The sequence below is a fragment of the Vipera ursinii genome (genome assembly GCF_947247035.1).
Source record: "Vipera ursinii genome assembly, chromosome: Z".
Classification (NCBI taxonomy): domain Eukaryota; kingdom Metazoa; phylum Chordata; class Lepidosauria; order Squamata; family Viperidae; genus Vipera; species Vipera ursinii.
This window is the reverse complement of record NC_139517.1, coordinates 19,232,183-19,260,034: the sequence shown is the minus strand read 5'-3', so window position 1 is coordinate 19,260,034 and position 27,852 is coordinate 19,232,183. Positions and strand designations below refer to the sequence as shown.

The 27,852-nt window shown below is 40.6% G+C and overlaps 1 protein-coding gene across 6 annotated transcripts; it reads right to left on the bottom strand.

The window, feature by feature from the left end:
• Positions 1-360: 360 nt before the first annotated feature.
• Positions 361-27,852, bottom strand: LAT (linker for activation of T cells). 6 transcript variants are annotated; one of them, XM_083376629.1, is made up of 14 exons: positions 27,183-27,852; positions 23,762-23,902; positions 14,585-14,793; positions 14,355-14,440; positions 11,358-11,410; positions 10,089-10,131; positions 8,287-8,348; positions 8,051-8,077; positions 7,770-7,818; positions 6,362-6,420; positions 4,019-4,072; positions 2,003-2,056; positions 1,149-1,254; positions 361-624 (listed from the first exon to the last, which is right to left on the bottom strand). In XM_083376629.1, the coding sequence occupies exons 4-13, from the start codon at positions 14,426-14,428 to the stop codon at positions 1,178-1,180; spliced, it is 552 nt and encodes a 183-aa protein (XP_083232755.1). In that variant the 5' UTR covers positions 14,429-14,440; positions 14,585-14,793; positions 23,762-23,902; positions 27,183-27,852; the 3' UTR covers positions 361-624; positions 1,149-1,177. The 6 variants fall into 6 exon arrangements, 5 of the variants coding, with proteins under 5 accessions (XP_083232755.1, XP_083232753.1, XP_083232756.1 ...); XM_083376627.1 differs by having other exon boundaries at positions 14,413-14,440; XM_083376630.1 differs by having other exon boundaries at positions 14,413-14,440; positions 14,675-14,793.

Below are 27,852 nucleotides of genomic sequence, written 5' to 3'. Positions count from 1 at the left end.
AAGGTTGCAAAGATGTGAAAATTGATGTTTAAGTGTACGGTATGTCCTTCCCAGTACACAATTACTGGGCTCAATGGACTATTATCCAGAGGGTGCAGCTATATGTGTATTTAGAAATAAAGCAAACATTATATGACACACTGTATGTCTCATTGTTGTCACATCTACATAATTAATAACACTACCCTCTAAGGAAAAAAAAACGGCACACAATACTTCATTTTTTATGGAACTAATGTTTAAGGGGCTCATTCTTCTGCACCGCTTAATCACCAAGACTCATTTGCTCAGCTGACCTCTAGTAGACCAATCCAGGCTTCTCTCTGTTCCCTGGATCAATTATCCCTCAAGTAGAAATGATGGTGGAATTCTTGGTTCTTTATTAGTCAACAACACTTAAACCGCAAAATTGAATTGCTTTGGGAAAGGTCCATCAAAATACTGCTACTGATAATTGGGAGAAATTCTCAGGATGTGTCATCCAAAGTGCAAGGGAGAAAAAAAACAGGTTATGGCAAAACTGGAAGTTGTTCAGGAGAAAGTGTCCTTGGTGGTGATCCATCCTTCACAAAGATAAATAGATGCACCAGTGCAAAACGGATCCTTAGAAATCCTCCTTTCAACCTAGAAGGAAGAAAAGAAAAAGAAAACGATAGTTTAGGCTGCGTACAGTGGGATTTGCAGCCTTTTCAGCAACAGACACACTGCAGGCTTTACACACACTGCCCAGCTTGCTATTTGGGACAAATCTAGGCTGCTTAGTTTTAAAAAAATAATGTTCTTATAAATTTGCTCAACTTCTGTTAACTATTCAGACACATCTAAAATATTTTCTTAGTGACTTTCAAGGTGTTCCTTCTGATGACCACAACTCTGGGATGGTGTATACCAGAGGTAGGCAACCTCGGCTCTTTTATGACTCATGGACTTCAACTCCCAGAATTCCTCAGTCAGCTGACTGAGGAATTCTGGGAGTTGAAGTCCATGAGTCATAAAAGAGCCAAGGTTGCCTACCCCTAGTGTATACCTAGTCCAATCATGATTAGCTTCTTCAAGATCAGCCAAATTGATTTGGTGTTGCCACAACAAAGGCAATGCTGGGATTAGTGCACACCATTATCTGCTATCACAATTCAAGTCTTATTTACCCCAATCCCCTTCCCGGGGTCTGGATAGCTCAAAGTCCAAAACAGATATTCTCATAGTCTGGAACATCATCTTCACTCTCCCGATCACTAGTGCCAACTGCTGGAACTTGAGAAACAATAACGTGTGTTAAAGTGTGTACGTGTCTAGATAGATAGATAGATAGATAGACAGACAGACAGACAGACAGACGATGATAGATAAATAGATAGATAGACAGACAGACGATGATAGATAGATAGATAGATAGATAGATAGATAGATAGATAGATAGATAGACAGACAGACAGATACAGACGATGATAGATAGATAGATAGATAGATAGATAGATAGATAGATAGATAGATAGATAGATAGATAGATAGATAGATAGATAGATAGATAGATCGATCGATCTTGGGGGATAACTGGTTAATGAGAGACTAAACCAGAAGTCAACAACTACCCCAAGGCCACAAGTGGTTTTCCAGGTCATTTTTGCCAGTCACAGTGACTTATCCCTTTCTCCTGACTTAATGTTACAATCAACAAAAGACCATTTCTGTAAAGCCTGATAATCATAGAGCTGTCTCTAGCATAGAAGCCCCTGAGAAAACTCTGTTATTATGGCCGTAGAAGTAGAGCCATCCCAAACACCAATAGCAGCTGCAATGTAATTCAACAGGGGACTGACAAATAAGGAAGGACTTTTATTTTCCTTTCCTAGCGCCCATAGCTGTTTTGAAGCCACTTGGAGGAAAAGGCTCAAGGGATGCTGCTCATTCGCCTGGATAGGAGTAAGACACCCTCTCCAGCCCTCCATTCAGTATGGCATGCGATTAGTTTAGTTTAGTTTAGTTTAGTTTAGTCACTCACCAAAAGAAGGATCTAGTATGATCGCTGTTGGCTCTAGTACATTCACGTATTCACCTTTGCAGGAGAAAGGAAAAACGAAAGAAAAAAGTGACATTAAATCCCATATCAATGTCAGTAGAGGACCACAGCCTTCCCTAGTGTTGGTCTAACCAGCATGATTTGCTGGAAAAAAAAGTAGAATAAATCTTGCTGACCAAGTAACTATAGCTCATTTGAGAAATGTTTTGGGTTCTTTTCCCTTTTATTAATTGCTCCTGCCTTAAAAGGTAAAGGTAAAGGTTCCCCCGCACATGCATGCTAGTCGTTTCCGACTCTAGGGGCCGGTGCTCATCTCCATTTCAAAGCCAAAGAGCCAGCGCTTTTCCAAGGATGTCTCCGTGGTCATGTGGCTGGCATGACTAGACGCCAAAGGCGCACGGAACGCTGTTACCTTCCCACCGTAGCGGTCCCTATTTTTCTACTTGCATTTTTACGTGCTTTCAAACTGCTAGGTTGGCAGAAGCTGGGACGAGTAACAGGCGCTCACTCTGCTACGCGGCACTCGGGATTCGACCCGCCAAACTGCCGACCTTCTGATCGACAAGCTCAGCGTCCTAACCCACTGAGCCACTCCTGCCTTACACCTATGTGATTACTTAGAAAGGCTTGGAGGGGGTGACCAAAATAAAAGAGGAATCAATCAGGAGGAAAACAAAAATACCTTTCCAACAGTGACTGGCCTCACACATTCAGACTGAGTCAGGGTTTCTTTCAGCTGTGGGTTATTGAATAAACCACTACTGGCTAGGTTCAGAGCCAACATAATAATTTAGTGCCGGGGTGTCAAAACTGCCGGCCCACGGGCCAGACGTGCCACGAGGAAACTGCGGCCACCCCATTGCCAGCAATGGGGGAAAAGTTCCGATACGTCGCGCGATGTCAGGTGACGTCGCGAGTTTGACATGTCTAGTTTAGTGCCTAGAAATTATGGTAATTACAATTCAAAAGACCTGGGAGGCAGATGATGGGACAAAAATTTAGAATCTGCTTTCCCTATGAAATTTACAGTATTTCTATTTCAATTGAGATTTCTATGAGATTTCTGTGAGATTCACCACAATATTTTAAAATGTGCGTGTTTATATATAAATGAATCCTTGCAAATGTAACATGGGTTTTATTTTTCCTTTGTTTCTTCTTCATCAATGTTTACAATGGGAGAGCTTTTTCTATAGTGGCATCCCACATATGGAATTCTGTCCTAACGAATCCCAGTTGGGGTGACACTCGCATCATTTTGGCATCAGGCAAAGATCTATTTGCCCAGGGGGGTTTTCATTGGTTTTTAAATTTGTATTTTTTTAAAACTCTGAATGAATGCCATTTTGCTGCCTACCTTGTATGTTTTCATTTTGCATTTTATTTATAAACCACCACGTTTATTCTATATGTTCTTTTTTCAAAATACAATAGAATTTAAAGAAAACTTTAAATATACACTAATCAGCATACATTAAAAATAAAATGTCATTGCATTCAGCTCTCAAAAATAAATACCATTATGCGTATAACCACATACACATACATATATGACGCAGAGAAACATCACAGTCTAGTTCAAATGTTTGCATATACTTGACGGGGGGAAAAGAATCCTGCGAATTTACAAGACAGATGGCATAAGGAACAAAGCTGATACAGAATCTAGTAGTACTGCTATAAATGAATGATTTATTTGTAATTATTAATAATTATTTTAATTATTATTATTATAATGAATCTTTTAATGTGTTTTGTTATAAAATGCCTGAAGCCTTCGGCTATTGGGCGGTTTTAAAAAAATTTCATAAATAAAATAAAAACAAATATGTTTCCAATATATCTGGAAGTTATAGAGCCTTGCAGAACTATTTTTAAAGCTATAGGACAGTATTTGCTCCTTCATAGATAAGAATGTCATTGTAACTTGCTTTGTTCCACTATATGCCAACCAAACCATCTTCTAAACTCAACTCCACCACCATTTCTTCCACTTACCGAGTGAATGCCGATGAGATTCTGGCACATTTTCATATTGGTCCATTATGGACTCTAGAGAAAAAAAATTAGGTGAAGGGAAGCATGTTTAAAAAGAATGAAGCAATACATATTACAAGTAGTCCTTGACTTACAGCAGTTCATTTAGTGACCGCTCAAAGTTACAATGGCACTGATAAATGTGACTTATGACTGTTTTTCACAGTTACGACCTTTGCAGCATCCTCATGATCATGTGATTAAAATTCAGATGCTTGGCAACTGGTTCATATTTAAGACTCTTGCTATGTCCCAAGGGCCTGTGTGATTACCTTTTGCAACCTTCTCACAAGCAAAGTCAATGAGGAAGCCAGATTCACTTAACAACTATGTTACTGACCTATCAACTGCGGCTGATTCATTTAACAACTGTGGCAAGAAAAGTCGTAAAATGGGGAAAAACTCACTTAACAAATGTCTCACTTAACAACACAAATTTTGGGCTCACTTGTTGTAAGCTGAGGACTACCTGTACTCAGGGTTGTTAACAATTAAATTAAGATAGTGAATTAATAGAGTAATTACAAAATAATCTTTTTTTTCCAGAAAAACCTAAGTTTTAAACACATAAAATACTGCAATCTTCTGTATGCAGGTGGTCTTTGACTTGTGACCATAACTGAGCCTGGAATTATGGTGGTATGTTGTTGCAGTTATTAAGTGAATCACCATGTGACTGTTAAGCAAATCCATTTACCCAATAGGCGTTTTTTGTTAGAAACGGGCAGTAAAGATAGGAAACCAGCAAACCACATCAAAATGGCGGCCTTGTGACCCTAGAATACTGCAAATGAGCCGGGTGCCGAGCATCCAAAATATGACCACATGACTGGGGGGGGGGAGTGCATGTGACCATTGTAACTTTGAAACTGGGTTGTAAACAGCTTTTGAGGTGTCCATTGTGACTTTGAACAATTGCTAATTGACCAGTTGTAAGTTGAGTTCTAGCTGTTCTTATCTAGGCATACACCTCAAAACATGGTAGGATTTACTTGTGAATTGATCAGCACAGATCTGAAGCACCCATGCTAGTTGCTAAAAATATTCCAAATTGTTAGAAGGGAAAAAATTTTGACTCTCATCCCGCAGAAACAGATCGGTGATGAGGGGATGCCCTTCTCTTCATAGAACCTGGGAAGACATCTCAGCTTCTAATGTGGTTTCTTTGACAACCACAGAAAATGGTTGATCTTAAAAAAATGTTTTCTTTCCAATATTTACAAATACTCTGTGATATTTTTTACAGGATTGTATTTTTACAGAGGCTACAAAATCTTAACAATTGCGCCTGGATTTCCTACATTTCTTATCATCGTAATGGATGCCGCATCTACTGTTGAGGGTAAATCAGAAAAGTAATTTTAAATTTCCAGGGCAAAACAGCCCCATCTCTGAGGAGAAAACTGTTGTCTCAAGTACGATGTGGGTTGTTGCAAGTATTGTGTGAGGTTTTACTTCTTAAATGCTCAACAATCCGAAAGAAAAAAAAATTGTATTGCCCTAAGATCAAGTAAACAGAATGTCTGAATTCCTTAAAGAAATATGTATTTTTTTTAAAAAGAGTCTCATACAACATAGCAGGAATGTATGTGCGTTTGGCTAGACTGTTTTCTTCTTCAACTTCCTTTTCTTCTAAGCAGTGCTTTTTTTTGTAAAAGAAAAAGGTGCCGGAACTCACACATGTCATACAACCCACCTTGCCTATCCTACAAGGTTCCATCCAAAAAAAAAGGTGCCAGAACTCTGTTCTGAGCGTTCTATGACAAAAAAAGCCCTGCTTCTAAGGGGTTTTCCCCCTTAAAGGTAAAGGCAAAGGTTCCCCCGCACATGCGTGCTAGTCGTTTCCAACTTTAGGGGCCGGTGCTCATCTCCGTTTCAAAGCCGAAGAGCCATCACTTGTCCGAGGACGTCTCCGTGGTCACGTGGCCGGCATGACTGGACACCAAAGGCGCACGGAACAGCTACCTTCCCACCGAAGTGGTCCCTATTTTTCTACTTGCATTTTTACGTGCTTTCGAACTGCTAGGTTGGCAGAAGCTGGGCGAGTAACAGGCACTCACTCTGCTACGCGGCACTCGGGATTCGACCCGCCAAACTGCCGACCTTCTGATCGACAAGCTCAGCGTTCTTAAATCTTGCTGGGTCTGGAGGTTCCTCTCTTTCCAATTCTAATGTCATGCGGATCAAGAAACCATGTGAGACCAGCATGAGGAACCCAAAGGCAAAAAAAGGCAACTTAATCCAACAACACTAAAGAGGCCATGACCAGGAGGGACAAAAGAATCCTCCTAGTTGCCAACTTACCAGAAGAGGCATGATCCTTATTTCTCTGTTCTGTGATTGGAACATCAGGCAACACCTCTCTGTTGAGGGCAAGCAAGACCCAGTAAGAACAGAATGAAGCAACGAATCAATATTGCTACTCCTCACCCACAACTGCCTTCATTAGGTTATAAATTGGAATTGGTCTCTATTTCTACTGCTCATTCTTTCCCTTTTTTGTATTACCTCTCTTAAATTACTAAGAAACAGTTATTAAATTGGCTGTGAACAGATGGCAAGGAATGTCATAAATGAAAAAATAGTAATAATCCAGGAATCCCAAGTATGGAACCAAGAACTTCCATAAATACAAAACAGATACATTAAGGAATCAAGTGCTGTGATTCATCCCATATACCGTATCTATGAACCACAGTTTTTAATCCAACTTCTAGATTATATATATATATATATAAAAGCTTATTGCCCCCAACAATCTGGGTCCTCATTTTACCTACCTCGGAAGGATGGAAGGCTGAGTCAACCTTGAGCCTGGTGGGACTCGAACCTGCACTAATGGCAGGCAGCTGGTGTTACTTAAGGAGGCATTAGCCCACTGCTCCACCAAGGTTCCTATATTCCTACATTCAAACAACTTGGTATCATTTTTACCCTCTGTATTGTAAAACCTCTAAAATGTTCAGATGCAGACAAAGGAAACAACTATATATTAAATTTCAGAATTACATGCACACGTACACATATATACACATTTAGGCAGAAAACTATCCAGTAGGTTTCACATACAGAGTGTCATTTCTTCACCCAGTTGCCTAAAGCATACAATGGTAGCATCTTCCAGGCTAGGGAGAGCATTTCAGAGAAGGAGAACCATCACAATACAACTACAATGCTATACAGGGAGTGCTCAACTTACGACCACAATTGAGCCCGATATTTTCTGTTGTTAAGTGAGACCATTTTTAAGTGAGTTTTGCCCCGTTTTACAACCTTCCTTGCCACAATTGTTAAGTGAATCACTGCAGTTAAGTTAGCAACATGGTTGTTAAAAGGAATCTGGTTTCAGATTTGACTTTGCTCGTGAGGTGGTCGCAAAAGGGGATCACATGACCCTGGGACACTGCAACCATCACAAATAAGAATTGATTGCCAAGCATCTGAATTTTGATCATGTGACCATGGGGATGCTGCATCGGTCATAAGTGTGAAAAACATTCCTAGTCACTTTTTTCCAGTGCTGTTGTAAGTTCAGACAATCGCTAAACAAACCCTTGTAGGTTGGGGACTACCTGTAATTATAGTTACATTCCTTGGCTACTCTCTGCACAAACTGGGAATGATAGAAGACTAAATTATTCAGAGTCTAAAATAACACTATATTGACCTAAATATGCTTTCCCCCTGACTCCCATCCTTTCCAAAGACTTACATGTAGCCAGGAATATAATTTTCATCATCATCAGTGATGCAAGGTGGTTCTGGGAAGACAAAGCCCCAAAAGATTAGATGCTCCTCTTTAGATATAAACGAGTTCTACCTCCCTCCTCACCTTGAAAATGAAACCCCACTGAAACTATAAAGAAGCTTCCAGAATCCAAAGAAGGGCCATGCACACTGCGCCCAAATCTAGATCAAAAAGACTCAAGAGAAGTGAGGCAAAGATTGTGGGAAGGGGAAAAGAAAAAGAATATCAATTATGCTGCTACTCACCTTCGTTTTCATAACTGGGAACACTTTCTGAAAATAGACAATGTTTGTAAGGGAAATTAGGTAGTCACAATGCGGTTCAGTGGATTCCAAAAGGTACATTCTGACCTGTATCCTTGCTCTGCTTCACAAAAGATTTTCAAAAGGCCATCTATTCCAACAGCTAGGACTTCTAGTCCTAGAGCAGCTACAACACGAATAGTCTCCCATTTTCTTGTATATGAGTCGTTACAACTTACCATTATCCTCAATTCTGATGAATGCAGGTGTCTGACTACAAAGGCTGTAAGCAGAGACTGTGCTGCAAACCGGAGGAGGAAGAAAGAGATTGATACATGTGAAAATACCTGAAGAATCTCATAATCTATCACAGGGATGAGGTGCCCTTTATTTTTTTTTACTTTTTATTTCTAGCCATTTCTTTCAATTGCCAGGAATCTCTTGGTATATAAGAAAGCCGCTGTGATATCACCAGTGGGAGGTAGAGAGAAATTGTGGCTTTTTTATGTTTTGCTATTAATTGTGAAGAAAGTTAATTAAAACTCTTGGACTGTTGTACATTGATTATAACTTTTTTTAAAGAAAAAAACCCCTCACACTTCCATAATTCAGGGGTTTGCTACTCAAATCCAAAGCATAAACTTTAGCAAGAAAAGGTGTTGGGACATGTTCATCCTAGATTCCCATTCCTGATCTAGCCTCTGTCACTTTCAACATAAAGCTTGTATGAATTTCCCACCTACTTCCCCAATTATTCCTACCTACGAACCCTCACCCTAATAGCAATAGCACCTAGACTTATATACCACTTCACAGTGCTTTACAGCCTTCTTTAAGTGATTTACAGAGTTGGCCTGTTGCCCCCAACAATTTGGGTCCTCATTTTTCCAATCTCGGAAAGGGGGAAGGCTGAGTCAACCTTGAGAATCGAACTGCCAAACTGCAGGCAGCCGGCAGGCAGCAGAAGTAGCCTGCAGTACTGCATTCTAACCACTGCGCCACCATGGCTAATACACCCGGCTTGATACAAGGAAGCCATCAACATTTCCTAACAGGACATCCCACACTAGTCTAGCAGGATAGCAGATATATTCCACAGGAGGGTCTAGGATAGGGGTAGGCAACCTCGGCTCTTTTATGACTCATGGACTTCAACTCCCAGAATTCCTAAGCCAGCTCGGCTGGCTCAGGAATTCTGGGAGTTGAAGTCCATGAGTCATAAAAGAGCCGAGGTTGCCTACCCCTGGTCTAAGACAACTCACTACAGTCAACTCATTGAGGCCATCTCATCACAGCCAACTCACCATGACCAACTCACCCTGGCCATCTTGTTGCGGCAACCCTATGTTGCCGTGGCCATCTCACTGTGGGACAACTCACCATGAGACAATCCATGTGGGACAAATCAACACGATGTTATCTGCCACTGTTTCTTCTACATTGTTTCCATTTTTGTCAATGGAAATAATGTAAAAGAAACAATGGCGGATAACATTTATCACGTTGTTATCCCGTGTGGAATCACCTCATGGCGAGTTGTCCTGCAGTAAGTTGACCGTAGCAAGTTGTCCGTGGCAAGTTGGCTGCAGAAAAATGGTTGCGGTGAGTTGGCCGTGGCAAGAAGGCCATGGCGACTTGGCCGTGACGAGTTGCCCCATTCTGCCCACAGGAAGCCTTAAGCCTATGTTACCGGTTCCCCATGGAAAAGCAGCTAAGGAGGAAGAAGAAACAGCAGACAAACTGACAAAGCATTTGCTACCTAAAGCAAACCAGGTGGACAGTCTCCTTGCATTAAATAAAAATGTGGCCCCCATTAACAGCTGAATTGTGTTTCAACTCAAGAAGCAGGACAGCTTTCTACAATGCAGCTGAGTGGAGCTAACTAGTTTAGGAGGGCATGCAGCAAGAGACTAAAGACCCAAAGCGGCACCTTTTAGAGTTTTGCTGCTGCTGCCATTCACCGCCCAGTATCCTTCATCTTAAGCAGATGTCTTAGCACACAATTGACACTGAGAGAACAGGGGGAAGGAGAGCAACTCACCTCTGCAAATCTGGCTGGGACTGGATGGCAGACCAAGGTGGTGCTACAAACGGAGATGGGGGGGGGGAAAGAAACAATCTCAGGTTGGGCAGAACCCAGCTTCCTCTTTTACTTTCTGTGGCTCAAAGCAACAACAGCACAAGGGAACAGCTGACTAGCCAAGTTTAAACCATATTTTTAAAAGCCACAGATCAAAAGGAGAGAGAGTTGTTGTGTGTCACCATTCATTCATTCAAATTTCTTGTATCTCCCCAATTGTTTTCTTCTGGGGGTGGGGGGAAGTAGGAGTTAAACTGAAACAAGGGTGCTTCTAAATTTTAAAAATATGGGCTTATTTACAAAACTCAGCAATTCCATCAACATATCAACGCACGCCATTTCATTCATCTTTCTGTCCTTAACAGATATTTTTTCTAATGAGAGAGCGAAAAAAGACTTAATATTTAACTGCATGCACTGACAGAGAGCAATAGAAATATTTTTCTCTGACCATTCATGGTTTAGGGCAGGGAGATATAATCTCAGGCCATTCCCCCAATGAGCCAGGAGCATTAATGGTAAACTAACATAGCAGTTTAAACATTTGCTGCCTTCTCTCCCAAGCTGAAAATCTGCTGCCTCAGGCAGCCATCTCATTCTGCCTGACACAGTTCACCCAACGGTAGGGCTGGCCGCAAGATCCAAACTTAAAGCTGCACCTGGAATCCACCACATATTGATTCTGTTCACTGACATTACAAATCTTAGTTCATCTAAGATCTAAGCCAGTATATTTTTTTTAAGAAAAACATTTCCTGCGATAAGCGCAAACAGGGGTGTGTATACGTATACATAGCCCCACCTACTAAAAGGAAACACAATGTAATAGTAAATGTTGGCTTGGGCTTCTTAGGAACAGATTATCCAAATTAAAACCAGGTTCAAACACCTTCAACACTCTCAAATGCTATACTGTGTTATTAAGTTAGAGCCTTCAGCATAAAATGCCACTTTCATGACGTAGGTGTCATCTTACATTGCAGGGTACTAATGGAAGACAGTATGGCTTGAGAATGTTAAAGCTGAGGGTTCAAACTCTCAGAAGAATGGTAAAGCTGGGAGTTTAGTAGCAGGGCTACTGAATCCTGAGATGGAGGATCCACTTCCCCAAATTTTAAACCATAAGTTTTTTAAAACAACAACAACAACAACAAAGGCGATGAAGAAGTAATGTTGAAACCCTCTTAAATAGGTCAGTTTTGAAATATGGCAAAACCGAGGTCTACTTACAGGGAGGACGCCTCAACACTCTGAAAGTCTGGGAATGAATATTAGTGGAAGGCCTGTGAGAATAATAAATCATTCAGAGTCTACTTTCTGGAGGGTAGACAATATAAATCTGAAAGATGCAGTTATCATTTTTCAAGTATCTTACTCAGCAGTCATCATCAGAATCTTTTTCCAGCTGTTCTAGACTGTGTTGAATGATTTGCTCATCCCTCCATATCGTCTACGCAAACCTTTGCAAACCTGACACCCTTTGGCTGAGCTGGCAATGCTGCTGCTTCTACTTGCAAAAGTTTTAAAATAGAAGCGCTTACCACAAATATCCAGAAGAGCCAAGGAATAAACCTGGCTTCTTCTACAGGCGGAGCACCCACACTATTCCACTGAGCTACGGTTCTTCTAATTCGGTGCCACTCTTAATCTGTATATCATGCTAAGCCAAATATGGTCTGTTTGATTTTCTTTAACAAGAAAAATCCTTTCCTTTTGCTTCATCCATTTATCAATTTATATGGCTGCTGCTTCCTAGAATAAGTGATTGGTTAACATAAAAAATAATGGGCAAGAATAAAAAAACAGATATCCAGTCCCAACCAGCAAACCACATCAGACATTTTGTGAACCCAACCACTTCAACTTATAAACCTTGATTAATAAGATGGGTGTCGTGTGAACCCAGCCAATGTGAGATGTAGCCATGCCATGCTTCAGTGTGATATGTGAATCCAGCCTCTCTCTGCCTAAACCAGAGAGATATTTCCAAAGGTAATCTTATGCTGCTAAGCTAAGCAAGTCAGAAATGTAAATTGCTATCAATTTTTCTCTGTGACTATCAAAAACTCTTCTTCATGACTCATTTAAGCTTGTGCATTGAGGTCTTGCAAATTCTGTTACAAGTTATAACAGAAAATCTGCACTGAATGTCCTTGAAAGAATGTTAAATTAAAACTGCCTTGTTCTTTTCTTATCAGGGCAAAGCAACTCAAATAAATCCTGGTTCCCTGAACAAAAAGTCATTGCTGAAAGGAATATCGTTAGAATGTCAGTGCTTTGGTTTGAAACAGGAATTAGAGCCATACTTTGCAGCTGCCAGTGATAAAAATTACAGGAGGCCCTTTTTAGGCCAAAATATTGTCACAAGGTATCCCACATAATTACGTATTCATTCCAAGTACTGTGCAACCAGGAAAAAAAAACCAGAGCAAATTTATTGGTATTGCAATACACTTCAGTGAGTCAAGTTATACATTTACAGGAGCAGCTCACCCAACAGAATAGGTTCAAAGTCTATTCCAGATTGCTAAACCACTTTGAAATATAAAAGAAATATTACAAAATGCTATTTTTTAAAAAAAATAAAATAAAATAAAAACCAAGGGCAATGGACAGAGAAACAATGGACAGGGAGACAATATCTCCCCTAATGAGATATTTCTGTGTAATAAATATCTTTAACAAGTCATTTAACCACGCATCACCATAGAGATGATACCAAAAGGGACAACCCAAACACTTGGTCATCTCCTACTGTACTGTTGTGTGAATGTATCAAATTATGACAGGGTTCACTCACAATTAAGCCACACTTGCTTAATATGATTTGCTGAATAAGCACTGAATGGATTTGCACAACACACTAAACTATAAACCCTGGATCACAATTATAATGACAGGGTCCACACAAGATGCTAAGTGAAACTAAACAAACCACAGTTTGGCTTTGCATGGTAGGTGAACCAATTCATAACAGTTGATGACCTTTTTTTAAAAAAAAGCCTTAATACTCACTTCTCAGAACAGTCATAATAAAATACATTTCTAGAATCTTTCCCAACATAACTGCATTCGACTTTGACAAAGGTTTTCTTCAATGCTGCTGTTTTCTCTTACAGTATTACTGAAATGCTTTAAATGTTGGGTCTTTGATCATGTATTTTTTGCTTTTGTCACTAACTGACAAAAGGATTTGTATGGATTTTAAAATCTTTATAATCAATATTCAATATTGATTATAAATATAGTCAATATTCCAGCTTGGTAAAATGGCTGACAGAATAAGCTTTGGCCAAGTATTGGCCAAGCCTATGTCTGTAAGCTATTTCAAGATAAGAATTAATATAGGCTCAACCAAGCTGTAAGCTCTTAAAAATTGGAACGCTCACAAAGGCACCTCAATGTACCTTCAAGCCCATTTAACTGTGGCAATGCTAAAGTAAAAAAATGGAAGACACGCTAGTGGTTTATATGGCACCACTTTTTCCGGCTGACAGGCAGTTTTCTCCTCTCTTGCCTACTACCTCGCCTCTATTTTAAATTGGGAGATGCCAAGGATTGAATGGAATCTTCAGAGAATGTGCTGCACTAGACAGCTAGGGCCTCTCTTTCGATTCTTTGACTGCTACCTTGTTCAAGGTAGCCACATAACATTTGGAGTGTGCATTTGATTATGGACCATAAGAAAAGCTGAGCGCCAAAGAATTGAGGCCTTTGAACTATGGTGCTGGAGAAGACTCCTGCGAGTCCCTTGGACTGCAAGGCGATCAAACCGGTCAGTCCTAGAGGAGATCAACCCTGACTGCTCTTTAGAAGGCCAGATCCTGAAGCTAAAACTCAAATACTTTGGCCACCTAATGAGAAGGAAGGACTCACTGGAGAAGAGCCTAATGCTGGGAAAGGTTGAGGGCAAGAGAAGAAGGGGATGACACAGAATGAGGTGGCTGGATGGAGTCACTGAAGCAGTAGTTGTGAGCTTAGATGGACTCCAGAAGATGGTAGAGGACAGGAAGGCCTGGAGGAACATTGTCCATGGGGACGCGATGGGTCGGACACAACTTCACAACTAACAACAACAACAACAATTTGATTGTGGGGAGCAGATGCAAAAGTAGGATAATTCCTGGTTGCATAGAAGAGAATATTTTGCAAACTGAGCCCTCTTTTTTTCCCCAGGGACAAAAGTTGTTTCCAAGACCACATTTTACTTCTGCTTTCTAAACCTGCCTGAATTCTGGTTTCCCATTCTTTATTTTGCCCCAAGATAAGATAGTCATGGACTCACTTGTATTGGTAGTCATCGATAGCAGGTGCTGTTCAGAAAAAGAAACAGATATACCAATGAAATTAGAAGAGCCCTACAATTTGTCTTTGGATGAGAGTCGTTATTGAGTATTTAAGAACTGGAGGCTATTCCCCAAAATAAACACTTAGGAAGAGGGAGGGCAAGACTTAACTGTCTAAATCAGGGTCATGGCAATCAGTGCACAGTACCAATAGAACCACCAGGATTGGGATTGCAAGTGCCAACATCCAGAAGAAATCACCCGTGTGGAAGATATCCATGCCACCTGCAAACTGACAGTAGAGATTGTAGACTTGGGATGGCAGCAGAATCCAGAGTGAAATAGAGCATTGAGCAGGCTAGTGGAACATATCGACAGCCCTGCGAAAAATAACCAAATTAGGGTTAAGATGGTAAGGCAAATAAAAACATTTTTCTCTCTTATACAATATCCTTTGGCATTCAGTCTATGTAATAATTCCTTATTCTGAATTTTAGTTTGGACAGCATTTGGAATTTGCAGCAGTTAAGTAGAAACAAAAAACAACAAAAAAAGGAGTTAAAAAGGAAGGGTGCCTAAGGATAGAAGATACAGCATAGGCTTTTTGAGGGAAGCTGATAGTCCTTCCTTCCCCTTTATTGTTTTAATAAACAGCTCAAGGTGCTAAACACACATAATACTACTACTCCTATTTTCCCCAACAACAACCTTGTTGGGTGGAGAGGGACTAGCCCAAAGTCACCCAATCAGCTTTCATGCCTAAGACTGGAACTCACGGTCTGCTGGTTTCTAGACTGGTGCCCTAACCACTAGACCAAGGGTAGGCAACCTTGGCTCTTTTATGACTCGTGGACTTCAACTCCCAGAATTCCTGAGCCAGCTATAGTGGCTCAGGAATTCTGGGAGTTGAAGTCCACGAGTCATAAAAGAGCCAAGGTTGCCTACCCCTGCACTAGACCAAACTCGCTTGGCCACTACAGAAGGGCGGCCTTTCATACTCTTGCTTTATGCAAGGTGGTATGGAAGAAGCTGAAGACTGAATTCACATGATGTAACCAGATCAGAGAAATAGTATTTGTACAGTACGGCATTTTGGTTAGTTTCAGTTGGGGAGAGGGGCTTAGCATGTGGGCTAAACTTAGCTTGTTTTGTTAAGTTTACGATTCCAACGTATCGTTGCAATGCAGAAACTTTTCACTCATTAAATCCAGTGCAAATTAATTGCAAGATGGGCAGATACATTCTTAACATATTTGGGAACATGCAGCCTTCAGAGGATGAGATACTGATGCAAAATTAGTGGACCATATGAATTTTGAGGGAAGAGGATGAGATACTGATGCAAAATTAGTGGACCATATGGATTTTGAGAGAAGAGAAAGGAAGAAGGACAATGCTTCTTTGAGGAATTATTTTTCAAAAGATATGTTAAGAACTTTCGGACATTCTATTGTTTTGGTATTTCTTCTCTCAAAACGTGGAAAATCTCTGGCCAATTTTCAACAGAAGGTAAACTGGAATTTTTACCCAGATAATGTTAGAATAAATCAAGTCTTCACATTTTAAGTTAAAATCCCATAATTCTGTAATAATTAAGGCACTGAGTTGCAGATGAGTAAGAAGCACGCAAGCTGGATGTGGTGTTCTATATTCAAAGACAAAAAGAGGCTTCGGAGCATCACACAGCATTCACATAACATCTGTCTACCACTTCTTAAACCAAATCTATGTCTTCCCAAGTGTGAGTTGTAGTTACGGTGGAAAATCACACAATCTGAGGAGAAGATGCAGCTGATTTGAGGAGATTTAGACTGGTGCTACATGACCAGCCTATGCATTTCAAAGCTGCTTCTTTTTTCTTTTTGCTTTTGAATCTGAAGCACTGCATAACCCTATTAAGTATCAGTCCCAGACTCCTGGGTATTTATAAGCAAAGGCCAGTAGAAGCATTAATTGAGCAGAGAAAGGTATAATTTTCAAAGTGCTGGCATAAATTATTCCTCCCCTGCATGATTCTTAGGCAAATGGTACAGATACTTCCCTAATTTCCTTCAAAGGGCTAGCGTTAGGTAAGTATTTCTAACCACATGATCTTCCTCAGAGCAGCGCTAAAATCTAAAAGCACGCAATGTTTGGTCCCGACCATGATTTCTGTGGGGCATGCTAGGAGAAATGCACTCTATAATAATCAATCAAAGCAACATTGCAATACGACTGCAATTAAAGAAAATTTAAAGCAGCGAGTCTACTTCATTCCTATATGCAGTATTTAGTATGGGTTGTCTTTCAATTTAAACCAGTCACTTAGCGACCATTCAGAGTTATGACGGACCCCTCAAAAGGGACTTCTGACCCGTTTCCAAAGTTTTGACATCAACCTCGCCCCCTCCGGTCATGTGAATGCATTTTTTTGCGCTTAGCAAGCAGCCCCTATTTATGGCTTTTTGCACTGCCCTGTAGTACACAACTGCAGTTTATCACATTTTTGCCAGAAACCAGCATTTACTTCTGGTTTCCGGCCAAAATTGTCCCACAGCAAACAATGAGTTGACTTAACAACCATGGTGTTTGCTTAACGATCGCTGCAAGAAATGTGGTAAAAGAAAATGGGCCCAATCCTGTAACCAATTTTACAACCGTCACAAATTATAAGCATAATTGCCAGGCTCAATGGCAAGTCAAGGACTACCTTTAATTTTTGCCATCTGCATATTTGACTAACAAGACGTGGAGAGGCTCCGGGAGCTGAGTCCCAAAGACTCTGAAGACTATGTGAAGTTGTAACGGGTCAGGCTGCACCAATCTGTAATAGGCCTCACCACAGCGAGAACTGCAAATGGGTCTTTGAGAGCGTGCAACATTGCTTAGCAGCGATTCATCTTCGCAGGAGGAAGTCAACACTGGGAAGGGGTGGTGGTGGCTGTCTTTAAAAGCTCAATACTTCACCATCACTGAAAGATCATAGAGCTCCCCACAACATCTACAGCAGATAAGGGAGACCACATAACCAGGTGCAGTGAAAGGGGAGAATGAGTGAGGCAGTGGCTTTCCAACTGAAACAGTCTAATATAGCCACAATACTGTACACAATACTGTAAAGAGCAGTTATTTTTCTGCAGCAGAATGTATCTCTAAAGCAGGGGTGTCAAACTCAATATCATTGAGGGCCGCATCAGCATTGTGGTTGCCCTCGGGGGGCCAGGTGGGTATGGCCAGGGTGGGCGTGGCTAGAGTACGTATGGCCTACTGGGTGGGCGTGGCCAGCTCTACATCGTTCACATCAAGGGTGCCTATGGGGGCCTGGGCAGGAGTGGGACAGATCTGAGGGTCTCTGGCAGAAGGAGGGTCTCTGGGCCAGGGCCAAGGCAGTGGGGGCCGTTCCCTCACTGTTTCCACGATGGCTTCGCGGGCCACATGAAACCACTTCGTGGGCCGGATCCAGCCCCCGGGCCTTGTGTTTGACATGTCTGCTCTAAAGGAATAGTTTTGAAAACGGAGTATGTTTAAAATGGAGGAGAGCCCAACGATGGGGTGATCGCAAAAACAAATGTTGCATGCGGTTTTCAGTAAGAAATGATAGGTATTCAAGTCTAGATTTGCACTGGAGCTAATAAGCACAATTACCAGTAGGAAGCGTTACCACATTAAGGAATTCTCCTCCAGGGAAATTCACTGAGAAATAATTATTCTCACCTCCAGATACACACATATACAGAAGTGGGAAGCTACCTAAATAACCTCATGTATTCCACTGACATTTCACGGAAGGAAGCAAAGCATACAGCAGTCACTAAAAAAGCAAACGTCCTCAAAATCTCTCTTTGTGGATGGGCTAATACAACTTGGTCAAGGACAAGGGGTTTTCACGGGGTTGTTTGCCAGACAAGACGTTTTCTCCATTCTTTCTCAAGAACTTTAGTTAAGACTTCAGTTCTATCATTTACCCAGGAATTGCAAGTGTGAGTGCCTGTGTGTGTGTGCATTCTCCCCTCCATTTTCTTTTGCAACCATCTCCCAGTAGAAGAGTATTGCCTTGAAAAATGGTGACTGCTATTTTATATTAAGCAGTTTTAAAAAATTTGGAAAAGAATGCATCGCTTGGCAGGGAACAGCGTAGTTTATCTGATAAATCAAACCAGTCTGCTCTTCTTCTTCTCCTCTAATGGAATGACCAGTGTAATTGAACACAAGAATGCAGTGGACGTAGCAAACCTTGGCTTCAGCAAAGCATTCAACAACAAACTTCGATGAGCTTGTAGTAGAGAAAATGACAAAATGTGATTGCAGTATGCTAACATTAAATGGAAACAGAGCTGGATGAACAAATGGGTCAAACAACTGTATATCCATAGCTCTGTATGGAATCTAAGGGAAGCATTCAGTGGCTTACAGCAGGTCTCTGCTCTTCAAGGTTATTTCTAAATGTCTTGGAAGAGGAGTTAGTATGAAATTGCAAATGACACAGACAGCAGGGATAGCAAAACGACGAGATGAATTTCAAGGCAAATGGAAAGCTTCGCATCTGGGTAGGAAAGAAAGGGCTTCTGGGGAAGAAATGACAGACCGAAGACGGCTCCACGGAAAGCAGAGCCAATAACTGCAGGGGAATGAAAAGTTCGTGAATACCCTCTGAAACCTCTCCAAAGAAGGAGAAGGCTTGAAATCATCTTACAAAGACCATAAGGCAGCAGTCTCCAGTAGGTTTGAGCTCTGGGAGACGAAGGAGTCGCCATCTTGCTCAATCTGCAATCGGCACCATTGAAAGGACACCAGGTTTGGATAGAAAAGGATATTTCTTTTTCTAATCACTCTCGGAAATTGCTTGAGAAATATCCCATATGTATATATATCTCCCCTTGCAGAAAGCTAACAGAGCGAGAGAGATCCTGTGGCTCAAGAGGTAAATACACTGCCTAATGTGCAATCAGCCCAGGTTCGAATCTCAGAAGGGTATGGCTGACTGATGAAAACTAAAGAGTTAGAAATGCATTTCAGTCTCCCTTAATTCTTTATCACATCACACACACACACACACACACACACACACACACACACACACACGTACAATATACCTCGGTACGTATCGTTAATTGATTCTGGGAGGTGCGATGAGTACCAAACAAATTTTTCCCATAAGGAATAATGTAGTGAGTCACAAGACAGCTGACAGCGACAAGTTCTACAGTAGCTTGTGTGTTGAATACAAACCAAACAATGAGTATCGGGACAAAATTTTCGTGTCAGATTGCGATGAGTAACAAATTCAAAGAGTTTCAAAGCAGTTGATTACCAAGGTACCATGGTATATAAATCAAATCTTTAATCACACACATACACACACACACATATAAAAGTGATAAAAATGTGATTTTAGAAAGTCACAAATACATAAGGGTTTGGTTGCTTTTCTTTTGAATTCTTAAAAAAAGAGGTAAGACTTAAAATTGGACATTAGAGGAAACCAGAAGGAACTAAAGATTCCAATTCACCACCACCCAAACCTGACTTACAAACACGGAATGAAACAAAATACTCTAACACTGGACATATTTGTGAAGAATGGACCCAGAAGTTAATTATAAGAACCTCTGTCTCTATAGATGGACTGTGTTTAAAAGATGTTATAGAAAAGCAACAAGCTTTACTGGACATGACTGAAAATGATTTCATCGTGAACTTGAAAATGACAGGCTCCGAGAATGACATGGAAAAAGATGTTATACTGGACATACAAAAGAAATTGGCTTATATCTTAATAATTAAAATAGATATACAAACAAGAAACCAAGAGAGTCACCTGGATAATTTTCCTACACTGGATTTACAAAAAAGGCTTGTTAAAGCTTTGAAGGATTTTGTGAGAAGGGACAAAGAATTTTTTTTAAAGAAATCAAGTTTTAGACCTTTTTTTTGAAGGGGCTGAAGATCAGAATTCTTAGAAGTAAAAGAAAGTTAGTTTTTTAAATAGGTTTCATGGCTTAAACAATCGAAAAGGTCTTGACTAGATGATGTCTATGGTATTTCCTTTCTTTACGTTCTATTTTTATTTATTTTTATTTTTATTTTAATTTCATTTATATCCCGCCCTTCTCCGAAGGCTCAGGGCGGCTTACAAGCCCATGGAATTTTTTAGGGTGAAAAGGAACTAGAAGAGAGGTTCATGTTTAATAGCTTAAATCAATGTGGCTGGCTAGGGGATTCTGGGAATTGAAGTCCAAACATTTTAAAGTTGTCAACAATGAAAAACATTGCCTTAATCACTAATGCCACTGGCTCTCTTCTTCTGCCTAGGCTGGTTCATTGTTCTGGGAACTGGATACCTAATACCTTTAGGGAACACGTGGTGGTGGGAAGGCTGATTTAGTGGCCGCAACACATTACGATGGGAAAAGCACACAATCCATAGGGCAGACATTCCAAGGTGAGTTCGCACAACTTACTAAACCATAAAACATATATTAAAATTATGCTTAACCATGCTTTTAACTATGTTCAGAAAAAGGCAATTGCTAGGTTTTAAATTTACATCGTATGAACTCATGCTAAAGGTCAGGTCCTGGTATGGACGGTCAAAATTGCTTAGATTTGGTTAGACCTAACCAGAATTTAGAAACAAGCTCCTAAATACTTGGTTCCTCCATTTGATTGCTCTTATTCTCTAGAATTTTTGGCATCATCAAGCGTCAAATATTTTCTAATGGAGAAACGAAGGATGGACTCTGAAGTCTTTTGCGTGCTCTGCTATTGAATTAGTACTCCCTGTCACAATGAACTGGTGCAATATTTGGGGTCAAAATAAAAAGCTCGAAAGGTAGAAGCTCCTAACAAAATCCCAGGTAATTTTTAGCTTTCTAAAATCTGACATCCTCTAAATTAACCCCGGCTGGTGGGAACAGCAATTCAGGTAGTCCTCGACTTAGAACAGTTCGTGTAGTGACTGTTCAAAGTTACAACAGCGCCGGAAAAAGTGACTTATGACTGTTTTTCACACTTGTGACCCACTGGAGCATCTCCGTGAACACGCTATCAATAATTCAGGATTTGGCAACCGATTCATATTTAAGAGGGTTGCAGCGTCTCGATATCATGTGATCCCCTCTTGCGACCTTCTGACAAGCAAAGTCACTTGGGGAAGCCAGACTCACTTAACAACCGTGCTACTAAGTTAACAACTGCAGTGACTCACTTAACAAAGGTGGCGGGAAAAGTTGTAAAATGGGGCAAAACCCACTTGACAAGTGTTTCACTTGGCAACAGAAACTTCGAGCTCAGTTGTGGTTATAAGTTGAGGACTACATGTAGCCAAATGTCCAACGCAACTGGAAGAGCCTTGGTGGAGCAGTGGGCTAATGCCTCCTTAAGTAACACCAGCTGCCTGCAATTAGTGCAGGTTCGCATCCCACCAGGCTCAAGGTTGACTCAGCCTTCCATCCTTCCGAGATAGGTAAAATGAGGACCCAGATTGTTGGGGGCAATTAAGCTGACTTTGTAATAATGCCGCTTGGGGTGTGTGTGAAAGCCCTAACAAGCAGGCATATACATAGAATGAAGGCTACTGCTAAGCTTGTAAGCCACCCTGAGTCTTCGGAGAAGGGCGGGATATAAATGGAATTTTAAAAAAAAAGACGACAGGATGCAGAGGATGTAGGGTGTCAGGAGTCTGACCCTGAGGGAGACAGACAAGAGCAAGCAAAAGAGGGAAGGGAGATAAAATACCTTGAGGTTTGCAAGATGCATGTCAGCCAGATACAGGCAAAGAAACAGCCTCCGGGGAAAGACTAAAACTTATTATTGAGTTATGCTAAAATAACTGTGCCTTGCAGATATTCTGACCTACCTCACATAGATTTTTTTTTAAAAAAAAATCGGGAAGAAGCCAGAGCTTCTTATTTATTTAGAAGGGATCTCTATCCTCCCTATTCAATTCAACATAAAAAAAAAAGTATGGGAACAGCAGAGGGCACAGAGATGAGTCACATCAGTAACACTGAACCAACACCGGATCTGGGTGCCTGCAAAATCAAGTCTTGCAGAGTTCTGTGGCTGTCGTGGGAGAGATTGCTGTTACAGCCTTGCAGCTGCAAGATCAGATAGCCTTACCTGGGAGGAAATTTTAAAAGCAGCACAGGCAATCTAATCAAGAGGGAGAGAGCTCAGTATTTGGAATTGAGAAAAGGAAGGGTAGTGGGGACAGGAGACATCCAAAGTAGAGAGCGCTGTTACTCCACACAGTGCTGTACTTTAAAACACCTGTTCAACCCTCAGGCTTTTAATGCACTTGACTGGAGCTCTGGCATCAGATAAGGACAGCTATAATCTTAGGGCGAGCGCCAAAGAATTGAGGCCTTTGAACTCTGGTGCTGGAGAAGACTCCTGCGAGTCCCTTGGACTGCAAGGCGATCAAACCTAGAGGAGATCAACCCTGACTGCTCTTTAGAAGGCCAGATCCTGAAGCTAAAACTCAAATACTTTGGCCACCTATTGAGAAGGAAGGACTCACTGGAGAAGAGCCTAATGCTGGGAAAGATTGAGGGCAAGAGAAGAAGGGGACGACAGAGAATGAGGTGGCTGGATGGAGTCACTGAAGCAGTAGGTGTGAGCTTAAATGGACTCCAGAAGATGGTAGAAGACAGGAAGGCATGGAGGAACGTTGTCCATAGGGTCGCGATGAGTTGGACACGACTTCGCAGCTAACAACAACAACAATCTTAGGGGTCCCTTCTGAGACCATCATCGGCATTCCAAAAAGGGCTTATTAGTGGGAACTAGGAAGAATCAGAATTTATCTCAAACTCTCCTTTAACCAGGGCTTTTTTTGTCATAGAACGCTCAGAACGGAGTTCCGGCACCTTTTTTGGATGGAACCTTGTAGGGTAGGCAAGGCGGGTTGTATGACCTGTGTGAGTTCCGGCACCTTTTTCTTTTACAAAAAAAAGCACTGCCTTTAACTAACACAGCCTGTCATATCCCAACTTTCGAACTGTGTGACCAGATTAAGAGAATTAAGGAAGCGGATGAGATATCTCAAAGTAGGGGGAAAAACAGACAGTATCCAGAGAGAAAGTAGTAAGGAAACACACAGGGGAAAAAAAAACGCAACCCCTTCCCCCCCCCCACTCTGTCCTGTAGTATGTTGCTTTCTAATTTCCTCTGCTGTTTCCACTTTCTTACCTCCCAGCCCTAGTTCACTTTGCAAGCTTCAATTTGTGAGATTCTACTGCTTTCTCGAGAACAGTCCCAAGAAATGACAGTTTGGTCTCAAGAGAAAAACCGTAATGGACACAACTGTGGCAGCAGCTGTTCCGCCCCACTCCAACCCTTTCTCAATTCCCCCTTGTGCAAACTCACATCTACGGTCTCTTATTTCCACATCTGGATGGAGGCTTGTCTGCTGAAGCAGAGATGATGTGCTGTTTGATCGTTCCGGCAGGAAGGAAGTACTACAGCCACCAGCAGGAAGTCAAAAGGCAGAGGCACTAAAGCACGACACTGGGGTGGGGGGTGGGGAGGAAGAGGAGAGAACCAAGAGGAATCACAAATAATACCATATTCAGAAGTTTTAGGAATACAGACAGCATGAAGGGGTGATTTCAAGACTTACTTCGTCCCAGTCACCAATTTCCTAGGAAGTCCTAAATTGCTCACTTGATCATAATTCAGATGGCAGATACTTATCAGGGGTGGGGAAGTTTTACTGTACTTTCCCCCCCCCCAAAAAAAACAAAAAAAACACCCCACTTTGTAAGCTTAGATAACCATTTATATGTGATAAAATTTGAAATGTACTACTCCTACTCTTTTTCTTTCTCAGGAGTTTTGTTTTTCCGCAGATAAGTATACTTTGGATATAAAGATATTTTTTAATAGAAGTAAATCTCGACGCCAATATATACATTTTTTAAAAAAAAATATTTAAAGAAGAGTATTCTCTTTTGTGAATTAACCAATTCTGTGGACTTAAAACATCAAAAAGTGATAAAGCTTTCATCTTAAAAAAAAACAACGATGAAAATAAGGGAATTTTTTTTTCCCCCACAGAAACCTGAAATGGGTTCTGTGAACTCTTTGTTTTTCTTCCTGCTTCAAGTAAGATTTTAAACTGAATGGACAAAATAACCAGCTTTTCAAACAAGATTCTAGACCTCCCTGTATAGGATAGCAATGATAAAAGCAGCAGTGGACACAAAGTTATCTGAAAAATATTCAGACGAGGACCTATCCCATAAAGAATATACAGGCAAAATGCATTAGAGACAGATTATACATGAATACCAAAACCGTTTTATCAAGGTATAATTGTAAGAACAAAGGCCAGGTTTATATGATCAGTAGAATTAAATTCTAAGTAGATTTCCTGGAATGTATGATTTTGGACAGTGGAAGATGAGAAAATAGTACATATTTCAAAAAAAAAATCTTCTGATACACAGTAAACTCAAGACAACACACAACAGCCAAAGTAAATGTGATATAAAGCAGCTTCTTACGTTCTATTAATGCATATACCTTACTTATGTATATAAAGTAGTCATAGTAAGTCTGTTCTTTGCATGAAAAACCCCCAAGGCAGAGGAAAAAAATTATATTCTCTTATCATTGCTTATTTTTGAATTATTCTCCACACTATCCACCTTTTTTAAAAAAAAGAGTGTCATTCATTTCTTATGAAGATGGAATAGACCCAAGAATTTTCTATCGCCTCTTTTTAAATTCTTAAAAAGGTTCTTTGTCTTCTTTTAATTTGGTATTATGCTACATATATAATAACCTTTCAGCATGCACCTCCTCCCCAAATATCCAAAAATGGTTCAGTGCAGGAAAAGTGCTAAGCAGTTCAAATTACTGCATGTAAAGCCTGCAAACAGCAGAGTCTGTTTCATAAGACTTTATGTCTTAATGAGTTCAGTGAAAAAAGTTGTACTTACCAGGAGTGAAGCACTACTGCGCTGTTTCTTACTTGTACCACACAACACCAAACTGCAAATCCAGAAACATTCTTACTAATCGTATCCTCCTATTTCTGCACCCATCTTGTAGGAGCTATCTACACGTCATTCTGGGCTTTTCCCTTTTCTCCCACCCCACCTGAAATTCAAAACAGCAAGCCATGATGATCATGGTTCAGGTAAAAGATTCACCCAGCATCCACAACTACTAATCTGTAAAACCAACAATGACTTTTAAAGCCCAAAAAGACATCAAAGGAAGGTCAAGACAGCATCCAAACTGAAAAAAAAAAGTTCTAAAGTGATGAATGATTAACAGGTCAAACATTATACCAAAATCTGCATTAAGGAAGATACGATTTTGGACCCGAGCCCTGGTAGCACAATGGTTAAAATGCAGTACAATCCTGACCCGCTCAAGGTTGACTCAGCCTTCCATTCTTCCAAGGTTGGTAAAATGAGGACCAGATTGTTGGGGGAAATATGCTGACTCTGTAAAGCGCTGAGAGAGGGCTGTAAAGCGGTATATAAGTCTAAGTGCTATTGCTATTGAATGCTTAAACTATGTTGCTAATCTCTCTTGGTTTTCTATTTGGGTTGCCTAAGGGAGAGGCAACATCCTGCTATAGTTTCAGCAGATATCGCCTCCACATAGTGTATTCCAATCATGCTTTTTTACTCCAAAGATCTGCTTTACAAACTAAACCAGTGACAGCACATAATTGTATAATTTTTAGATTTGGTATCAGATAAGGAAATTCTATATGGTTTTTGTCTTGAAGCATTTGCAGATCCCGTGTTGTTAAAAAAAAGTTACCTTGTCTAATCTGATAACAAGATGTTCCCACCTCTGATATCTGAGGAAAAAGAAACCTCTAATGTAAATTAATAACGGCTCCTCAAAAGGTTTCAAAAATGAATTAATTTATTGTGGCACAAGCCAAAGCCCACTTTTTTTTCAGATGAATGAAGAAATACAGGCAGCAGAACCAAAAAAGGAATGAAATCTGTAGGCCAAAATACACAAGCTGAAGACTGTAACATTTTCCCATCAGCTGAAGAGAGACTCGCCGTATTAGCGATCTTAAATGTTATTGCTCTACCATAATAACCAGTCAGTCCAGCTGGGGGCTGAGCTTAATTCAAAATATTTGTAAGGCATCAGGCCAAGAAAAATTAGTTTCAATTACAACTCATTTTTCTACATTTGATTTTACATTGAAGCATACTGAAATGAACCCATAATTGACTGTAAGGGGGTCTAATTCACTGAAATTACAAATGAATAAAAACCCATTTATAGTTAAAGTGCAACCACTGTCTTTCACAGATCTCTCCGCAGGAAGCCTGTTAAGCTTCTGCTCCTCAAGGTAAAGACAAAATACAGCTAGCGACGTTACAAGCACTTCAAAATGAAACAAACGAACTGCTCCACTTAATGCCAGGAGTAGAAGCCAGATGCCAGTAGAACCGCAAGTAACATACAACAGTAAGCATTGAAAAATAGGAAAGGGAGATGAAGCTAGTCATCACAGGTAGTTCCTCCCTGGATCATAGCGGTAAACAACACTTGGTCGTACAAAACAAGGTATCAATCATCCAAACCTTGCCCATCTTCATGCCAATGTTCAACAGCAACAATGCTAGGAACAAAAATATTAAATCGGAGTTTGAGGCTATAACCGTTTATGCAACGTTCTTTCATGCACGTTTTCATACTTCAGAAGTTGACCATGACTTCTTAATACAGGGGCAAAGCTTTTTAGCTTCTCAAGTCAAGCATAACTGACACGTCTTTTTTAAGGGTCCCTCCTAACACTGACCTTGTCATAAATACTGGTTTTCTCCAGGGAAGGGGGGGGAAGCAAGGGGCATCTAGATGGTCAGCTCCTATCAGGATATTTCAGAGGACTGTAAAAATGGAGATACCATCCAGGGATTCTGCAAAAATATATGAAGGCAGCGAGACTACAAATAAAAGACTTCGTATGAAAACGTAGATGTGGGCTGAAAGATTCCGTTTCTCTTAAAACCCAAGGCTGTTGAAGACCGATCTTTTCAGCCATTTCTTTGTATGCCCTTTACGGGTTGCTTTGAATTTCACAATGCAGGGGGTGGGTGGTGGGTGGGAAAAATGAAATAAAAATAAAACCATTCCAAGTAAAAGGAGGTAGGAGATGAGTTTTTGCCCTTTCGTCCTCATTCATCTGAGCAACGTGAATAGTGTTTGTGATTTATATATATATATATAAAAGTCCTATATACACAGCAAACCATTGTGATTTCATTTCCTGTTGTCCATCATCTTGCCTTGGTGTCTTTAAGAGAGTCTCTCTGTCTCTGTCTACTCAACTACCAAATACAAATCTGTTCCAAGTTTCGAAAAGGACGAAGATGAGACTTCAGATAAGGACACTGGAGACAGGAACTTTTGTTGATCGCCCATGCTGAGGAACAACAATGCGGTCCTCCCCTTCCAAAGACTCTTGCAGC

Excerpts from the sequence above, each read along its gene's own strand:
- LAT (XM_083376626.1), bottom strand. The coding sequence starts at position 18,424 with ATGGTTGCAAAAGAAAATGGAGGGGAGAATGCACACACACACAGGCAC. Across the intron at positions 7,819-8,050 it reads TCCCAGTTATGAAAACGAAG|AACCACCTTGCATCACTGAT; the intron begins GTGAGTAGCAGC and ends TTGTCTTCCCAG. Across the intron at positions 6,421-7,769 it reads AATTATATTCCTGGCTACAT|AGAGGTGTTGCCTGATGTTC; the intron begins GTAAGTCTTTGG and ends TGCCCTCAACAG.